The sequence below is a fragment of the Sardina pilchardus genome, chromosome 17 (assembly GCF_963854185.1).
Source record: "Sardina pilchardus chromosome 17, fSarPil1.1, whole genome shotgun sequence".
Lineage (NCBI taxonomy): Eukaryota > Metazoa > Chordata > Actinopteri > Clupeiformes > Clupeidae > Sardina > Sardina pilchardus.
Genome location: NC_085010.1, coordinates 25,582,950 through 25,598,231, shown reverse-complemented (window position 1 = coordinate 25,598,231; position 15,282 = coordinate 25,582,950). Strand labels below are relative to the sequence as shown.

Sequence of the window (15,282 nt, the reverse complement as noted above, 5' to 3'; positions counted from 1 at the left end):
TTGAACAATAATGTTACAACTCACGCTGTCCTTTCGACTGAAAAATTACTCCGCAATCTTACATGTCAAATGAACTTCGACTGTCGATAGAAACAACCAAGACAGTAACGAAAAAAACATTTATCAGTTAGGATACTTCACTGTAGACAGGAATTTTAAAGCACACTTCCATGGCGTTTTGCTGTTGCCAAAGTGTAGTGTTGTTCTGTCAATCAATTTCACTGTTTGTTTTTGACAGCCAATTTCACGTTCATGTAAGTTTTGAGCTAGTGGTGTCCATTGATATGCCACCTTGCATACTGCTACAACTGTGTTCACTTTGCAGCGTAGGGAAAATAATGTACTTAACGTTGCCTAAACGACCGAGTGAGTGAGCTAGGGATAGCTAGCTAGCTGTTGAGGCTGGTGGCTGGATCAAAACAAATACCACATTTCGCACTAACACAAAGACAGCGTTTGCCTCGTCTATCAAACGAGAGCAATGACAACAGTAAGATGTAACACCAACACTTACGTCGAATTTTCACATGAACAACATCGTGTAAATTCTGTCTCACCTGCAGGTTACGTGTTTAGTCCAGCTTCCCGATATTGCTGGGGCCGCTGTCGATGCTGCCGCTGCCTCCGCCATTGCTGTTTATGTTGAAGGAGAGCGCCCGGTTCTTCCGCGCTGTTTCGCCTGTTTCCGGAAAGCCGAAGCTCAGTCGGCCTCGAGCTTCTCCAGCGGTAACCGCCAGGGGGCAGGAGCACCCGGGTAATAATTCTAAACGCGTCAGAATCGCATCAACAAATCATCTGATGATATCATGGATTTGGCATAGTGACAACAAAGTGTGACATCAATCACATTCTTGAGCGCCCACTAAGCACCCGTGGTACATCGGCATGCTTTTGTTGATAGTTTTCTGGTTATTTATCCCATTATGCAGCACCAAACAGATTTACCCTAACACAACATTGGACACGGTTTTATTATATAGGCTACTGAGGAAAAACATGCATAATTTGTGTCAAGTCTAGAAGATAACAGAAACGTTTCTCTCAGTGGGCCTACATTCACAGGTCTGACTATTACTGAGTAACATAGCCTACTTATTTTTCAAGATCTTAGATGTACTGTGTATTTGTGTGTGTGTGTGTGTGTGTGTGTGTGTGTGTGTGTGTGTGTGTGTGTGTGTGCAAAGATTCTAGCTCTGTTCTAGAATGTTTGTGTGTGTGTGTGTGTGTGTGTGTGTGTGTGTGCGCGCGCGCGCGCTATTGCAGCAGCTGGACAGTTTACAGTTGCATAATCTCAACAGTCAACCTCCACAGCTTCCTGATTTCCATTTTTTTTTGTAACAATGGGCTTCTTGAAGATACACAAAAATAAAAAGCAAAGCATGTGCTGCATCACGTGGTTAATTCAGTTAATAATAATAATAATAATAATAATAATAATAATATAACACAAATACCTGTATATGCCTATAACCTCCTTTCCAGATCTCCATCAGCTCCTTTATATCTAGTCGATTACATCTAGCCTAATATTTTCCCCTTATCCCCCCCCCCCCCCCCCCCCCCATGGCACTGTTCTTCATGACCATCACAAGGAGCTGCATGTTGGTATAGAATTAAAATAAAAATCCTTGCACAGCTATTTTGGACCCACTTTGGAGTGCCATCAAACTGAGCAGCACTTCCTACATTGAGAACACAGAGTTGCTAGGAGACCTAAAGGAAAGACTGCCATCTGTCTAGACAGCATTGTGCTGTCTCCATACCGCCTGTCCACTACTCTACTCTGAGCTATAACAGAGAAGCTATTGATTGTTACTTTGGTGCAAAACTCATCTCACCTTCACTAAATTAACTACATTTATCAATCTCTATCTCATCTCATCTTCACTCAATTAACTACATTTATCTATCCCTATCTCATCTCATCTTCACTAAATTAATAGGCTAAATTTAGTGCTGAAATAATCCATGTTGCCTACCATAATGACTTAGTGAACTACAGTTTAAGACACATATCACTATAGGATTTAAGGACAAAATACTAAGAGCCTGAAATACTTTTATTTATTCATACCCGGCCTGATGTCATTTCTGGTTGCATTTCATCTACCGTGGGAACTTCCACATTTGCGGATTTCGACTACACTGCACTAACCACAAATCAAGCATATTTTTGCAACAGTGAGGTGGCACATTTTGTAATGTCATGCTTGCATTGGTCAGCTGTGACTGACCGCCATGTACACAAGAGATATTGTAGGCTATGTATAAGTCACATTGTCACAATGAGGGATAGAACTTGTTTTAGCATGAAGATTTCTTCAGAATGCACGCATGTGAATACTCCATAATCTTCTGATTTATAGTTATCTATATATAAAAAAGGAATTAATTTAGCTAACACACTCAATTTGTACCATAAGCACAACTGACAGTTAGTTTGCAAATATAATTTCAGCATTTGATGTAAAAACTTTTCAGTTTTATAGGAACCGATGAATAACTTACAGAAGAACACGTGCATCAATCTCCTCTAAATGTGTAGCATTCAAATATTTATTTCTTTATCTATTTGTTTATTTATTAAAATCAGTACCTTTAAACAGGAAAACATTAATCTTTTTATGATGTAAGTTCCCATGTCACTGTGCACACTACAAAGCAATGAGAGTGTCCTTGCAGTTGGTTGCTTGGTTTTGGATCAGAGCGAGAAGTAAACACAGAGAGCGTCATTGTTCATCCTTTCATCAGTCTTGCTCTCAGCGAAATACTCTCTGGATTTCTTCCTGGTAACCAGGCCCTTGTGTTCACCACACTGTTTTTATCCTTTTGGTGCTATACAAGGTTTCATATCTTACATTGGGACCTGCCACACTGAAAGCTAGACAAAACAAATCATGTCAAGTAGTTGAAAACAAAACGAGAAGCCCAAAGCATGGCTTTTGTGGGATTGCTCTCCAAGGTGAGTAAACCAAGGGGATACATTAACTGCTCTGAAGAGGCCTAAAGCTGTGGACAGATGCATGCAGGTGTTTTGTAAGCTGGATGAGTTCCAGCTGTTTTACTGACCCTATAGTTTATTTTCCCTCTATACAGCTGTGCACAAACACAAGAAAATCTGATAAATTGCACTAATTTGGCATTAATTTTCCTTTGTAAAATTAAAGTATGAGGTAGAAGGATAGTGATCGTTGTTTGTGTCAGCAAGAGTTATATTGACAAAAGGTTTTGAAAACACCATGATCCTTGCCTTTTCAGATTTCAGCATGTGCAATGTCTTTCATTCAAAAGACAATGAAAACACATTTTGCTGCCAGCATGTCAGTGCAATGTAAAAGTACAACAGCATGAGTTCAATAGCAGCTCACATAAAGTGAAGGAGAAATGTACTGCTGGTGACTGCACATTGTACAAACACTTGAAGTGATGGCCAATAGAGAAGATATTTTTGAAGAGTTCAGATCAAAACCCTCTAAATCCGTCTGAGCACTTTTCCTTAAAATGAGCTTTTTTTAATCAAACTTCTAGGGTTTTGTTTACACATCAATATTTCAGACCAGGAAGAGAGGTATTTAGCAGGTTTTGAAGCAAAATTATTTGATTCATGTATAGGCTACTGAAAGCATTCACTTTCCATCATCATTTCATTTTTGACGGGGATGGCATTTAGAGGCTTTTGCATCTGAAATCTTCATTTGTTTTCAGAGAGATGGATTTTATTACAGTATGTGACCTCTCAATCTCCCCAGTATATCCACTCTTTAGTTCTTAGAGACTGAACAGTTAGTGTCATGCTTGGATACCAAATAGAAATCACTGTCCTTGGAAACAAGAGAGATCTGAAAGTTGGTGGTCGGTATAGGCCTTTGTTGTGTGATGGAATATTCCAGAATCTTCTGTGTACCGAAAGATTATTGAAGGGAAAAAAAAGAAGATCAATGTCTCGTGTCACTAAGTGCGTTTGAAAACATCACTCTTCAATTCCTTTGGTCATTGTTGTACACAATGTTTAATGTTTGAGGAGGGACTTCATACTTTCCGTTCAACTCCTTTATTCAGCTCCTTTATTTGGGGACCTATAAAGCATGATTACTGCAACCATCCCCTTTTTATTTGTTTTAGTGATATATTCCATGAGGAGGTTACTGGGTTGGTGTTGGTGAGGTATATAAACAACTCTGATGATCGACAATCATTATTTGCTAAGGGTCTATCCATGTTGATCTCTTGCCTGGAAATATATGTTTCTATTAGGGATGAAGCACTGCAGTTTGCTCCTAATGTTTTTAACCCATTTGCTCTGCTGCACCCAGGCCAGTATGGGTGGCAAGAAGGGCAACAGAGCAAGTTCGATGCACTGGACGGGTGAAACAGGCTTCCTGACACGGATGGGTCGGCATGTGAACTCCAGAGCTCCTCGTGCTGAGCAGACCATCAGTGCTGTAGACATGAGCGACGGGGCTTTGGACCGCCTCAGCCACGGCCAGTTTGGGAGTTTTGGAACAAGTGGCCAAGGCCAGTTTGGGAGTTTTGGAACAAGTGGCCAAGTCCGAGACGGTCAGCAGCACAGTGGCCATTTCAACTCTGACACGGTGGGAAAAATGTTCTTGTTCATTCAATTCATGTCTAATTGTTATTTAATAGCTAGCCTAGTCATTGAACCACATCTGTATCCAATACTAATCGAGATTTTAACATAAATTAAATTGGACTATAAATATTTACTATAGATAATCATATTTTACTAAATACACTGCTGCTCACTGTAGAGCTGGTTTCTAACGTTACTGATTCGATCTGCATCAGCATGCCTGTAATGACATCCAGTCCCGAGGCTGCGCTACAGCACAGGATTGCTCTGGTTGTCTAGGACTCTACACATGCAGTTTGTCCAAGAGGAAGTGTCGACTGAAGGGTCTGTCCCGCCACACAGGTAGACCCACCATCTCACTTAGTAGCCTATAGATTCTTGTTTGCTGAAGAGGAGGCATGCAATGTTGCGTTCTATGTCATGCTGGATTTGATCAATTAATTTCCTGCACAGATGATTGCTTTTATGACAGGTTGTGTGAATAATGTTATGTGAACAATATTTGTTTTGGTCAGATATTTATAGTTTTTTTTATCAAATATCTGTGGCTTGTGGATTGGTTGTTTCATATTGACAATCAACTTATTGATTTTCCCATACAGGTAGATTCTTCAAAACCTTAAGAATTGCCTGACACTTTCAGCAGAAGGACATTGGAAGTCTGGCAGACTACAGAACATGATATGTGACTACTGTGATCAAATCATTTGGAATTCTACATGCTTTTTGTACATTTGGCAGATGTGTAATGTAGAATGATGAACTTCTCAAACTTGTTGCTGTTTAAAATGATCTTGTCTGGGAGTCTATTTTGCATTGTAATTGTGCTTCTGGACTTAATACCTTGCTTAATATTAGTGCTGAGGCTATATGCTATATAAACTATGTACTGAACTTTGTCCATTTTGTTTAATTTTGCAAGAACACACTAAAATGTTATACAAGGAAAAAAAACAGCAAATTATATTATACTATATCACACACGTTCCAAACTAAACTTTAGCCATTATTTTTCTCTGATTTTACACTTAAAGCTTATTTAAAACAATTTGACCTCAGCTGATATAGAGTCATATAATCCGGTGTGGGATGGAACTGTGTTGATAGAAAGGGAATTACAATAACAATAAGAATCCCAGTGTTCTTCTTTTGTCTGACCATCATCCTCCAACTTCTCTTTTCTTACATTATTTGGTTGATGTGAAACAAGCGAACAATATAATGTTTCATGGACGTGCAGGGCTCAAGACAGGAATTAAAAAGGACTATAGCATGCAGGTTTGGTGATTTCTTTGCTGTTTTCTGCAGGTTTCTCTGCAGAGCTTCCCCTACAGCTTTAGCGTATATTTTACAACACTACTCAGTCGGTCAGTCTGGCCTGTCATGAGCATGATCGTGAGGCTGCAAAACTTTCTGTTTGTCATGCCACCGGCCTGGTGGCACAAATTTGCAAGCATGGTTTTTCCGCTCACAGGTGCTAGGGGGAAGCGAAACAGCCATCATTCAACGCAAAATAAGTCAAATAACCATTCCAGTGACTCCAAAACTGATCAGTTAAGGCAAATTAAACTACAAAAATGTGCATAGTTCACCATACACTTAACCAAGAGGCAATAAAAAAAAAATTGAAATCTGAGTAGGGAAGAAGGCTGATTTGGCTACAACTGCTACACAGACGATACCCATGGCCCTATCTGCACCAGATGGCACCGTGATGTGGATCGACTGTCTCTCACTTGGGGAACTAGGTCTTCCAGCCAAACAAACCATATACTGTGTCACATCAACATCAAAATGGACTCCTCTCTTGTTTCAACCAAAGCTGCAAGACACTTGGGTGTCATGATTGTTGCATTATTCTGTATAAGAAAAATCAGACTAAAACAACATGCAAGCCTGCTCTTAGCACAGATCAGGGTTATCTCCCACATTGACTATGCCAAGCCCTCCTCATGGGCCTTCCGGCTTATGAAACTGCTATAGAAAGTCCAGAATGCAATGGTTTTCAATCAACCAAAAAGGGTGCAAGTTATCCCACTGATCATTGATATCCACTATAGCTATCCCAGCCCGCCTTCATTGAATTCATACCACTAATGCTTGCTTGTGACGAGTTTAAATGCTCTCATAAAGGAATAATGTTACCCCTTGTCTGCTATATTCCTCCATGGAACATTGCCTGACACTGCCACCCCTGGCAATTTCATGTGTAGTTCTGATAATAAAACAACTTAAGTAAGTGCTGGCAGAGCAAGGGTAACCCTTGAAGCTCCAAATCCTCCGAGAGTACTTCCCCTCCTAATGCCTCTATGGCGTGTTGATCACCAATTTAGTACTGAATAAAGAGGTTTAAAAAAAAAAAAAAAACTATACTGATGATAAGAATACAGTGAATACAGTGGCACGAATTATTGAAAATTCACATCCAAACAGGACTCAGGAGAGAGGGAGACACACACACACACACAAACCTGCTGAGATCCCCATCCTCACACCTGACAATCATGTATTTGTCACTTGTCAATCTCAGCCTCTTTATCAGCTTCACAATCCCCTCCCTATCCCATGGAATAAAAATACCTCTGCAATCATTTTGACATCTCCCAGAGAGGCCTATAGCCTACTCCAGTGCCATGTAGAGCCCCTTGCCAACACTAAAGGAACATTCATATTCTCCCATGGATATCTCTCACTCTCTCCCTGCTAGATAAAAACATATTTTGTGTCATAGTTTATTATCAAGGCCAAGTATGTATCTTTAAGTCTGTGCAGTGCACTGGTGACTGTGTAGTCCCCTGGCCAAGTTTGAACAGGGGTAGTGATGAGCTAGGAATTTCCCGAGCTGGTAAAAAAAAAGAGTACCCCATACAGAAAAAATATAACATATATTGAAATACATTTTTAAAATATGTTTACATTTATGAAATATATTTACATATATTTCAAAAATATTTTTGCTGTGGGCTTGTATGGGCATAAAGAACAAAATTAGAAATATGCATATATAGAAAAAAAATATTGAAACATATTTCAAGTGTCAAAAATGGACATCTAACATTGACTGTTGATAAAGTTGTTAACTTGGGTCTAGTTTTGAATATTTTTGGGCAAAATATATTCTACATTTCTGTCTAAATTGTCTGTCTGCTTGTTTGTTTGTTTTGCAAAAAAATCTGCCTATTTTCATGAAACCTGGTGGAAGGGTGCAAAGGGCCAAGTCATTGCATGTTGAAAGATTGAAAAATAGGGCATTTTGCCGTTTTTGCCAAGCAAGTCCAAGCTGGCATTTACGTGTATGACTTTCCAGCCAATGACTTTCCAACATTCCGATGTCTTAGGCTACTTCTTGAGAAAATACATCATCAGTATTTCTTAATATGTGTTTTTTGAGGTAATCTTGAGGTACTAATGAAATGAGGAACTCACACACGACACACCCTGACAGAACAAAAAAGGAAACTATTGGGTCCTTCTGAAATACCACTGAGCCAAAATGAATAATTCTAGTCTTGAATCTGTCTTCATTTTTGAGTACACTCAAAAAAATGATTATTGGTCCTAATAAACATTAAGAAATAGTTTTAAGTGAAATGTAACTGAAATGCATTAAGTCATAAGTTTATTCAAGCAAAAAACATAAACGCAATGTGAATGTGTTCAATGTGAACTGAATGTAAACAAATCAGGTAAACCTTATTTGATTAGATCAGCTAGGGCAGTTATGTGCGTGACACTCCAGCAAAGTAGGTGGCGCTGTGCACTGACTTTCATTCGGAGTTAAAGAAATGGACCCACATAGAACCAGAACAAGCCCAGACAAGCCCCTGATTAGCATTGGTAAACCCCGTAGCAACTCCTTTTGGATTCCACCTGCTTAGAAATGCATACGCAAATAATTCACCATTCGCCAACTGGATTACAACTGAAAAAGCAGACTTGGTAAGTGTTTCAATCGTTTTCCAGCTTTTGTGGCAACAATCTATATGCCATTTGATATTTTTTGAGAATATAATACATTGTTTTAATGTTTTACAAAACAGTTTAGTCCGGGGATAGCACATGGCATGGAATCATTATGCCGCCTGCTAGTTAACCATGTGGTATGTTACTTAAAAAAGTTTGCAGCTCTGGCAAAAATAACTTTTAACTTAGCCTCGTCCGATGGTTCTAAAAAGTGCGTTGTTCGGTTACAAGGCAGGTGGACTGCATTGTTTTACTGATACGTTGTCGGCTTAATGTCAATGCTACCTTATGGCGTGGTGCTGACTTAGCATTAGCTACCAGTTGCCCTTAAAGTTAGCTCTACTTGCATAACCAAGAAAAGTTTAATGTTACAGAGCTGCGGCCCTCACCGAATTCGAGGCGAGGCATCGATTCTCATATAAGTTATACTATAGGCTACTTGAGGAATTCAAGCGTCATGTTATGCATTTTTATTAATTATCCATGTGAAATAATGATTAGAGTTGCCTGCACCACAGAATGAATTAGATGACCATTGCATCCCTCATGTAATATGAAATGTAAATGCAAGGAAGGTTTTTCGACATAAGCAGTTGTATTGTTACTATATTGGTTAACTTTTGGTCTGTTTAGTCTTTGACACACCTCCACATGCAGCTCATGTGGGGTGACGATCATGTGATCAACAGTGCAGCCGCAGTGCTTCGGTGTGGTGGGGGCGGGGCTCGAGGGGAGGGAGAGCAAATTGAGTTTGTGAATGTGAAGGTATGTTTGAAAACAGTTATTCTTTGCTTTCAGGTATAACATCATAAGGGAAAAAACGTCCTGTTTCGAGAGCAACCTCTCAAATGTAGGTGAGTACATGTGAAGACATTGATAAAATATTAAGGGTGTCCCGAAATCGATTGAAATTGCATCTCACACTTTAAACTCAAAGGTAGAATCGATGATGCAGCCACACCCCTAATGTCACAAACAGCATATAAGCCAAGAGGCAAAAAGACGTGTTGAACTGCAGCGCACTTATAATTTTAGGCTGCAGCTAGTTAAAAAATACACATCAACTGCCTGAAATCGAAGCCCCTCTTGTAACTGAAATCACGGTATGAAAGCATTTTGTCGTTCATTCACATCAATTAGCCTCACACTGATATAGCCTACTCAACTTAGAAATTAAAAAAGATGATCTAGTTAGCCTACAGACCAAAATGACTAAGGTTTAAAATGCACATTGATAAGTACATATTCCATGAGCACTAACCTTGGGTATCTTCAGAGTGTGCACAATCAATCAAATTGTTGTTCTGTGTTGTTTAATTTGTTTTAATTTCTATGTTTAAGATTCACAGTTCCCAGGAAGAATTATGTTGTGGTTGAGTTTTTTGCTGAATGCAACAAGACAAACTGAAATGCATAAATACTCAGTTTAAGTGAATATATCCATTATCCAAAGTTCTAATGTAATGCTACGCTCTACTGTACTTTTTCTAACTTTAGTTTTTTCTGTATTTCTTCCCTAGAATACTTAAATGGAAAGATGTCCGAAGAAATTGGCTCCAGCATTCCAGGCACACCCATAACATCACCCAGTACTTCTCTCCGCTCCGAGACTCCAAGAAGCTCTTTAGCAAATCCCTGCAGCTCTCCATCCAACGTAAGCGTGTCTTTTGAACACTCACTTAGCAGTTTAGACATAGTAATAGAGATGCACCGATTGCAATTTTTTGGCCGATTCCGATTTTTCATAGAATTTTACCTGCCGATACCGATTTTAGCCGATTCCGATTTAATTTCTTCAAACCACTTTACAGCACAAACAAAGAGTTATTTTCTAGCCTATATGTTCTTTAATACAACATGTTAATATAGAAATGTAATCAACTTATCAATGGCTGGTAGGAAAATGTGAATAGACAGATTCTTCTTCAAGTCTTCTTCAGCTGCAGTATTCCCAGTGTGGGACATTCATTTCACACATAGGCCTACTAATAGAAATGCACTGTAGGAACACAAATTTTTTTTTTTTCTCACATCCAATATCCAACTGTAAATATCTTCAGAATAGGCTACTGATAAAGCTTGGTGTGTGCTACATAGACTGAGATGTTGGAAAATGACAAAAAAAAAACAACTAATTTTGAGAAGCCTTGAAACCCAGCAAATGACATAGGCCTACATTCTCAGTCCACACTCTTCTTTGAACTTTCGCGATTGCTTGTGGATACTAAGGAAGTGTCCATATTTGGATGGCATAACGTCATGCAGGAGAAACACAGCTTTCTAACGACACCACGCATGATATTTGTATCACAGTCGCGGTAGTTTATGACACGTTAGAATGCTAACTTTTGGCGAATTTAGAAGAAATATACAGGCGTGATCGGACAAAAGGTAATGAAAATCGGACTTAGTTGTTGTAGTGTGAAAGAATACATGATAAGTTGGCAAACCGAAGCAAAACTATGTTTATTCCTGCCGTGTCTCGCCTTAAGTGGAGTATAAAGGCTATATCGCTGCTTATTTATATTTATAGCGCTTGTGGTTCAGCTGTGGGCACGCAATTAGCGGCAAGGACGGGCTTTGATGAGCGCTGTATCCTGAAGTGACAGCTTCCACGCAATATGGCAAAGCAGCATTCGCTGCATAGAAAAACTCAGTATTCGCTGATGACTGTTGGCCTTTGCTAGCTTCATCAAACTTTGCAAACTCATTGTGATGTTACAAATACGTGCGAGTGCATTTGACCGGCATAAAATCGGCATGTCTCAGACTGACCGGCCGGTCGCCGGTCATGGCCGATCACGTGAAAATCGGCCGATTCCGGTCACCAGCCGATCGATCGGTGCATCTCTACATAGTAATTTTAGATGCAGCTCTACAGTCAAGAACCTCTTTGCCTCCTATCTTCATTGTCCCCCCCTTGTCTTTTGTTGCTGAGATTCAGCTAGAGGTAGCAAATGAAGAATTCAGAGCAAATGGCCTTCTGGAGGAAAGGGTGGCTCTCTTGACCGAAGTGAAAAACAAAAACAACAAAACAACAATCAAGAACAAAATGCAGAAGACCTTCTCCTACAGATGTCAAAGTTGTGAACAGATGGCCTGTTTTATTTACTGTGAGTGAGGTGAGTATTAATGTTTATCTTCTATTCAATACTGCCCTACCTGTCAAGTGTGGAGTCACTTAGAAATGTCTATTCCACTCCTTAAATCAGTTGTGTACATCTCATGTATTTTTTTTTCTTTCAATGTTTCTGATAGATAAATGCAGAATTCACGCTCATTGCCATCTCAACTCTTCAAGCCAAGTGTCTGTCACAACTTGATCGATACAGACAACTTATTGAACATTTTCAAGAACCGAGGACGAGTGGCTGGACAGCTAAGGCAAGTGTAAAGTAGCTCCTAATTGGCGAATTTAGGAGAAACTCTTAGAAATATTGGGTGTGTCACTCATAACTTTAAGACTCCTATTACTTGACTAGTAATTCACAAAGCATTTTAACCCTAAAAGTAGCACCTAAGTCTGGGACAGCTTAAAAGAAGTATTAACTTAATTTCTGTGCGTGTAAACTCACAGTAGTCTAGGCTACTGTGCTTGAAGCTGTGGCAGACTAGCCTACTAGATTTTATCGTTTTAACCACAAAACATGTCTACCCTAGGTCTACTAAATTGTTTAGTTAACACTGTGGCGTGCTTGGTAAACATCAGTCTTGCACATGATATTGAACCAAAGTTTTTAGTGGAAATGGCTTACTGTAGCATTGTGCTGATAAAGTTGCCTATTTAAAGGCACAGTCTGCAATAACCTTCAAGCAACCTCTTAAATCAGCATCAATATCAATAGGCCTATGGTTCACTATATTGTACAGGACTAGACACCATCGACACATTTGATAGGGCTGGGTATATTTTCCTTTTTTTGTTCTTTGCCAATCACACCCCTGATTTAGGCTAGGCCTATTTATTAATCATCTTCCATCCTTACATAGTGCACACAATCTCCCCATCTATGACCGGTCACCTGTCACTCGTCATCGTAGGGGAGGCTTTTGCCATCATCCCTGCGTTACAATAATCAACTAATCAAAGTGGTCACTTCAGTCAAGCTTGTGCATGAGTAATGATGTCAACCATAGCAACGGAGCTCTTATCTTAGGAGTTGTCCATTCTCCTTACTAAGTATAGCTCTGAGAGGCTTTGTGAAAATCTTTTAAGAGAAAACTCCTAGCTAAAATTGTTCAGTGCAATTTAGAAATACTCTTAGTGGTAAGATAAAATGCTTTGTGAATACGGGCCCTGATCTCACAGCTCAAGAAGAACAATACTTTTTGCATCGGTATGCTGTCTTATTTGGAGCAGTCATCTGTCAAACAGTAATCACTGAGATGAGAGACTGAAAGATGTGTTAAAATGTGTTCTATAATATGCCTCCTTTTGCAGAGTGATAACATTGAACTGAAGAGGGACTGTGTCATCAGAAGGTTGTGTGTCTACCTCAATGAGGACAGCAGCACATCCATCAAGGAATGTTTGGTCAGTAGTAGCATTTTACAGTGGAAAAACGTTGTTGCACAATGCTTTGTTTTGAGGACAGCAGCATGTTCATCAAGGAATATTTGGTCAGTAGTAGCATTTTACAATGAGATTTTAAAATGTTCCCCCATTTTTAGGATGTCGACAGTGAAGAGGCAAAGAGAGACATTGGGCAGACTTCTTTTGGAATATTCATGATTCGCAGAGAAGGTGCTGATGAAGAGGATGAGCCAGAGGATGTTGGAGTTGTCAAAGGTGTGGAGCTTCTCAGCGAGCTGAGAAGTGTTGCATTTGGGTGGGTCATGTGCTTTGGACTCATTTATGCACTCAACCTGACCTATCTCCAAAAACTCCAGTATACATTTGAGTTCTTCCAAAAGGTGCTGATGAACTTGGGTGAACGATGAACTTGAACAAACTGTCTCACATTTCAATCCCACTGCGAACGCCATCCTTTGCCCAGCTTGAATCCTGAATTTGCTGCCTTTTCTAACATTTGGGCATCCCTCTATTGAAACAAAATGTGCTAATTTCTTCATTCATAACTGCTGACAGGATAAGAAAGGGGTCCATAGTTTTTTTGTATTATTATTTTGTAGTGAGGGGGGGGGGGAGGGATCTGTTACCATTGTGGTAACATTTTGAAGGTCATATGTTCAGTTTTGAGTCGGTCAGCCTTTCTTTTCTTTACTTGCTTGCTCCATTAGAGTGGGTGGGGGGTCTAAGTCTAAGCCTGCGTGTGCGTGCACTGTGTGCCTTAGCCTGTGTGTGTCTGAGCCCAAATGGTCCTAATCAGTCAGTTCAGCTTGTTGGTATTGGTCATGTTTTTAATGAATATGGCAATAAAGTTTCTGAACTAAATTAACTGTGTAATGTGTTATTACAAGAGATGGAAAGCTTATGGTTTATGTGAAATTTCAGCTTAACTTTACTCAATAATTACATATAAACACCTAAGGGTTATGTGAAATTTCAGCTTAACTTTACTCAATAATTACACAAACACCTACGGTTTATGTGAAATTTCACCTTAACTTTACTCAATAATTACACATAAACACCTAAGGTTTATGTGAAATTTCACCTTAACTTTACATGCAAGCACATAAGGGTTACGTAAAACTTCACCTTAACATTAAGTGTTCATTCAAATACAATTTATTTGATTCATTCACATTTATTCAACCTGATAAAAAACATACTATTAAGCTTTACCCTTTACATTCAACTTATGTAATATAATTACGTGGAAAATTGTCATGTAATTAAATTAGTTAAAGTCAATGTTTTAGCCTTGATTCTTTTTTTGAGTGTACATTACATTACATGAAATGGTGAAAACTTAAATTTAAAGCTTATAATAGCAATTCTAACAACAATTTATAAAACCACAATAAGTGCATCAATGAGTGTAGTAAGTGCATCAATGAGTGCAATTGTCTGTTGTAGTGCTACTGTATGAGAGGAGATGTTCTCTGAAGAGCTGGGTTTTCAGACATTTTTTGAAGATGGCAAGGGCTGTCTCTACTCTAGTAGGAACAGGTAGTGCATTCCACCAACGAGGGATGACAGATGAGAAAAGTTTGGATTGGCCTGAGCGTGCTGGAAGAACTAGACGTCGCTCGGCTGAGGAGTGCAGCGGTCGTGTGGTAGCATATGCCTGTATGAGGGCATTCGATTGGGAGCAGCAGAGCCGGAGAGTACTAACTCATGTTGACATGATTTTGAAGCGAAGTCTGATACCCGCTGCTGGTGTAGGCTGCTTATAAATACCAAGGTGTGTTAGATCCCACAAGCAAGCTGGAGTCACTTGCTGCTTGCAGGGTGGGGGGCCAGGACGTTCTTTCCCAGGAGTGCTTGATTTTACAATCCATCAATACAGTACTCTCTCTCACACACACACACACACACACACACACACACACACACACACACACACACACACACACACACACACACACACACACACACACAAATGCCAAATAAATATCTAATTGTTCCACAAACTGAAACAAAAATTAACGTGACCATAGAACACAAAAGCATGCCATTTTAAAATAAGAGAAGTAAAGTATTGGAGCTAAGGGAACTTCCGAAAAACATTTCCTGTACTTTCCTTTTCAGAAGAACCAAGAGCTTTTACACAAAGATATGAGGTTGTGTAAATAAAAGACTGTAGCAGATACAACATGGT

At 39.4% G+C, this 15,282-nt stretch overlaps 1 protein-coding gene across 1 annotated transcript in view; it reads right to left on the bottom strand.

Moving 5' to 3' along the window:
* mkrn1 (makorin, ring finger protein, 1) overlaps positions 1–695 on the bottom strand; it is a 16,503-nt gene extending 15,808 nt beyond the window's left edge. The window contains exon 1 of the mRNA XM_062518236.1: positions 558–695. Within this exon, the coding sequence (XP_062374220.1) occupies positions 558–631 (74 nt within the window). The 5' untranslated portion in view covers positions 632–695. The remainder of the gene's footprint in view (positions 1–557) is intronic.
* Positions 696–15,282: the final 14,587 nt, after the last annotated feature.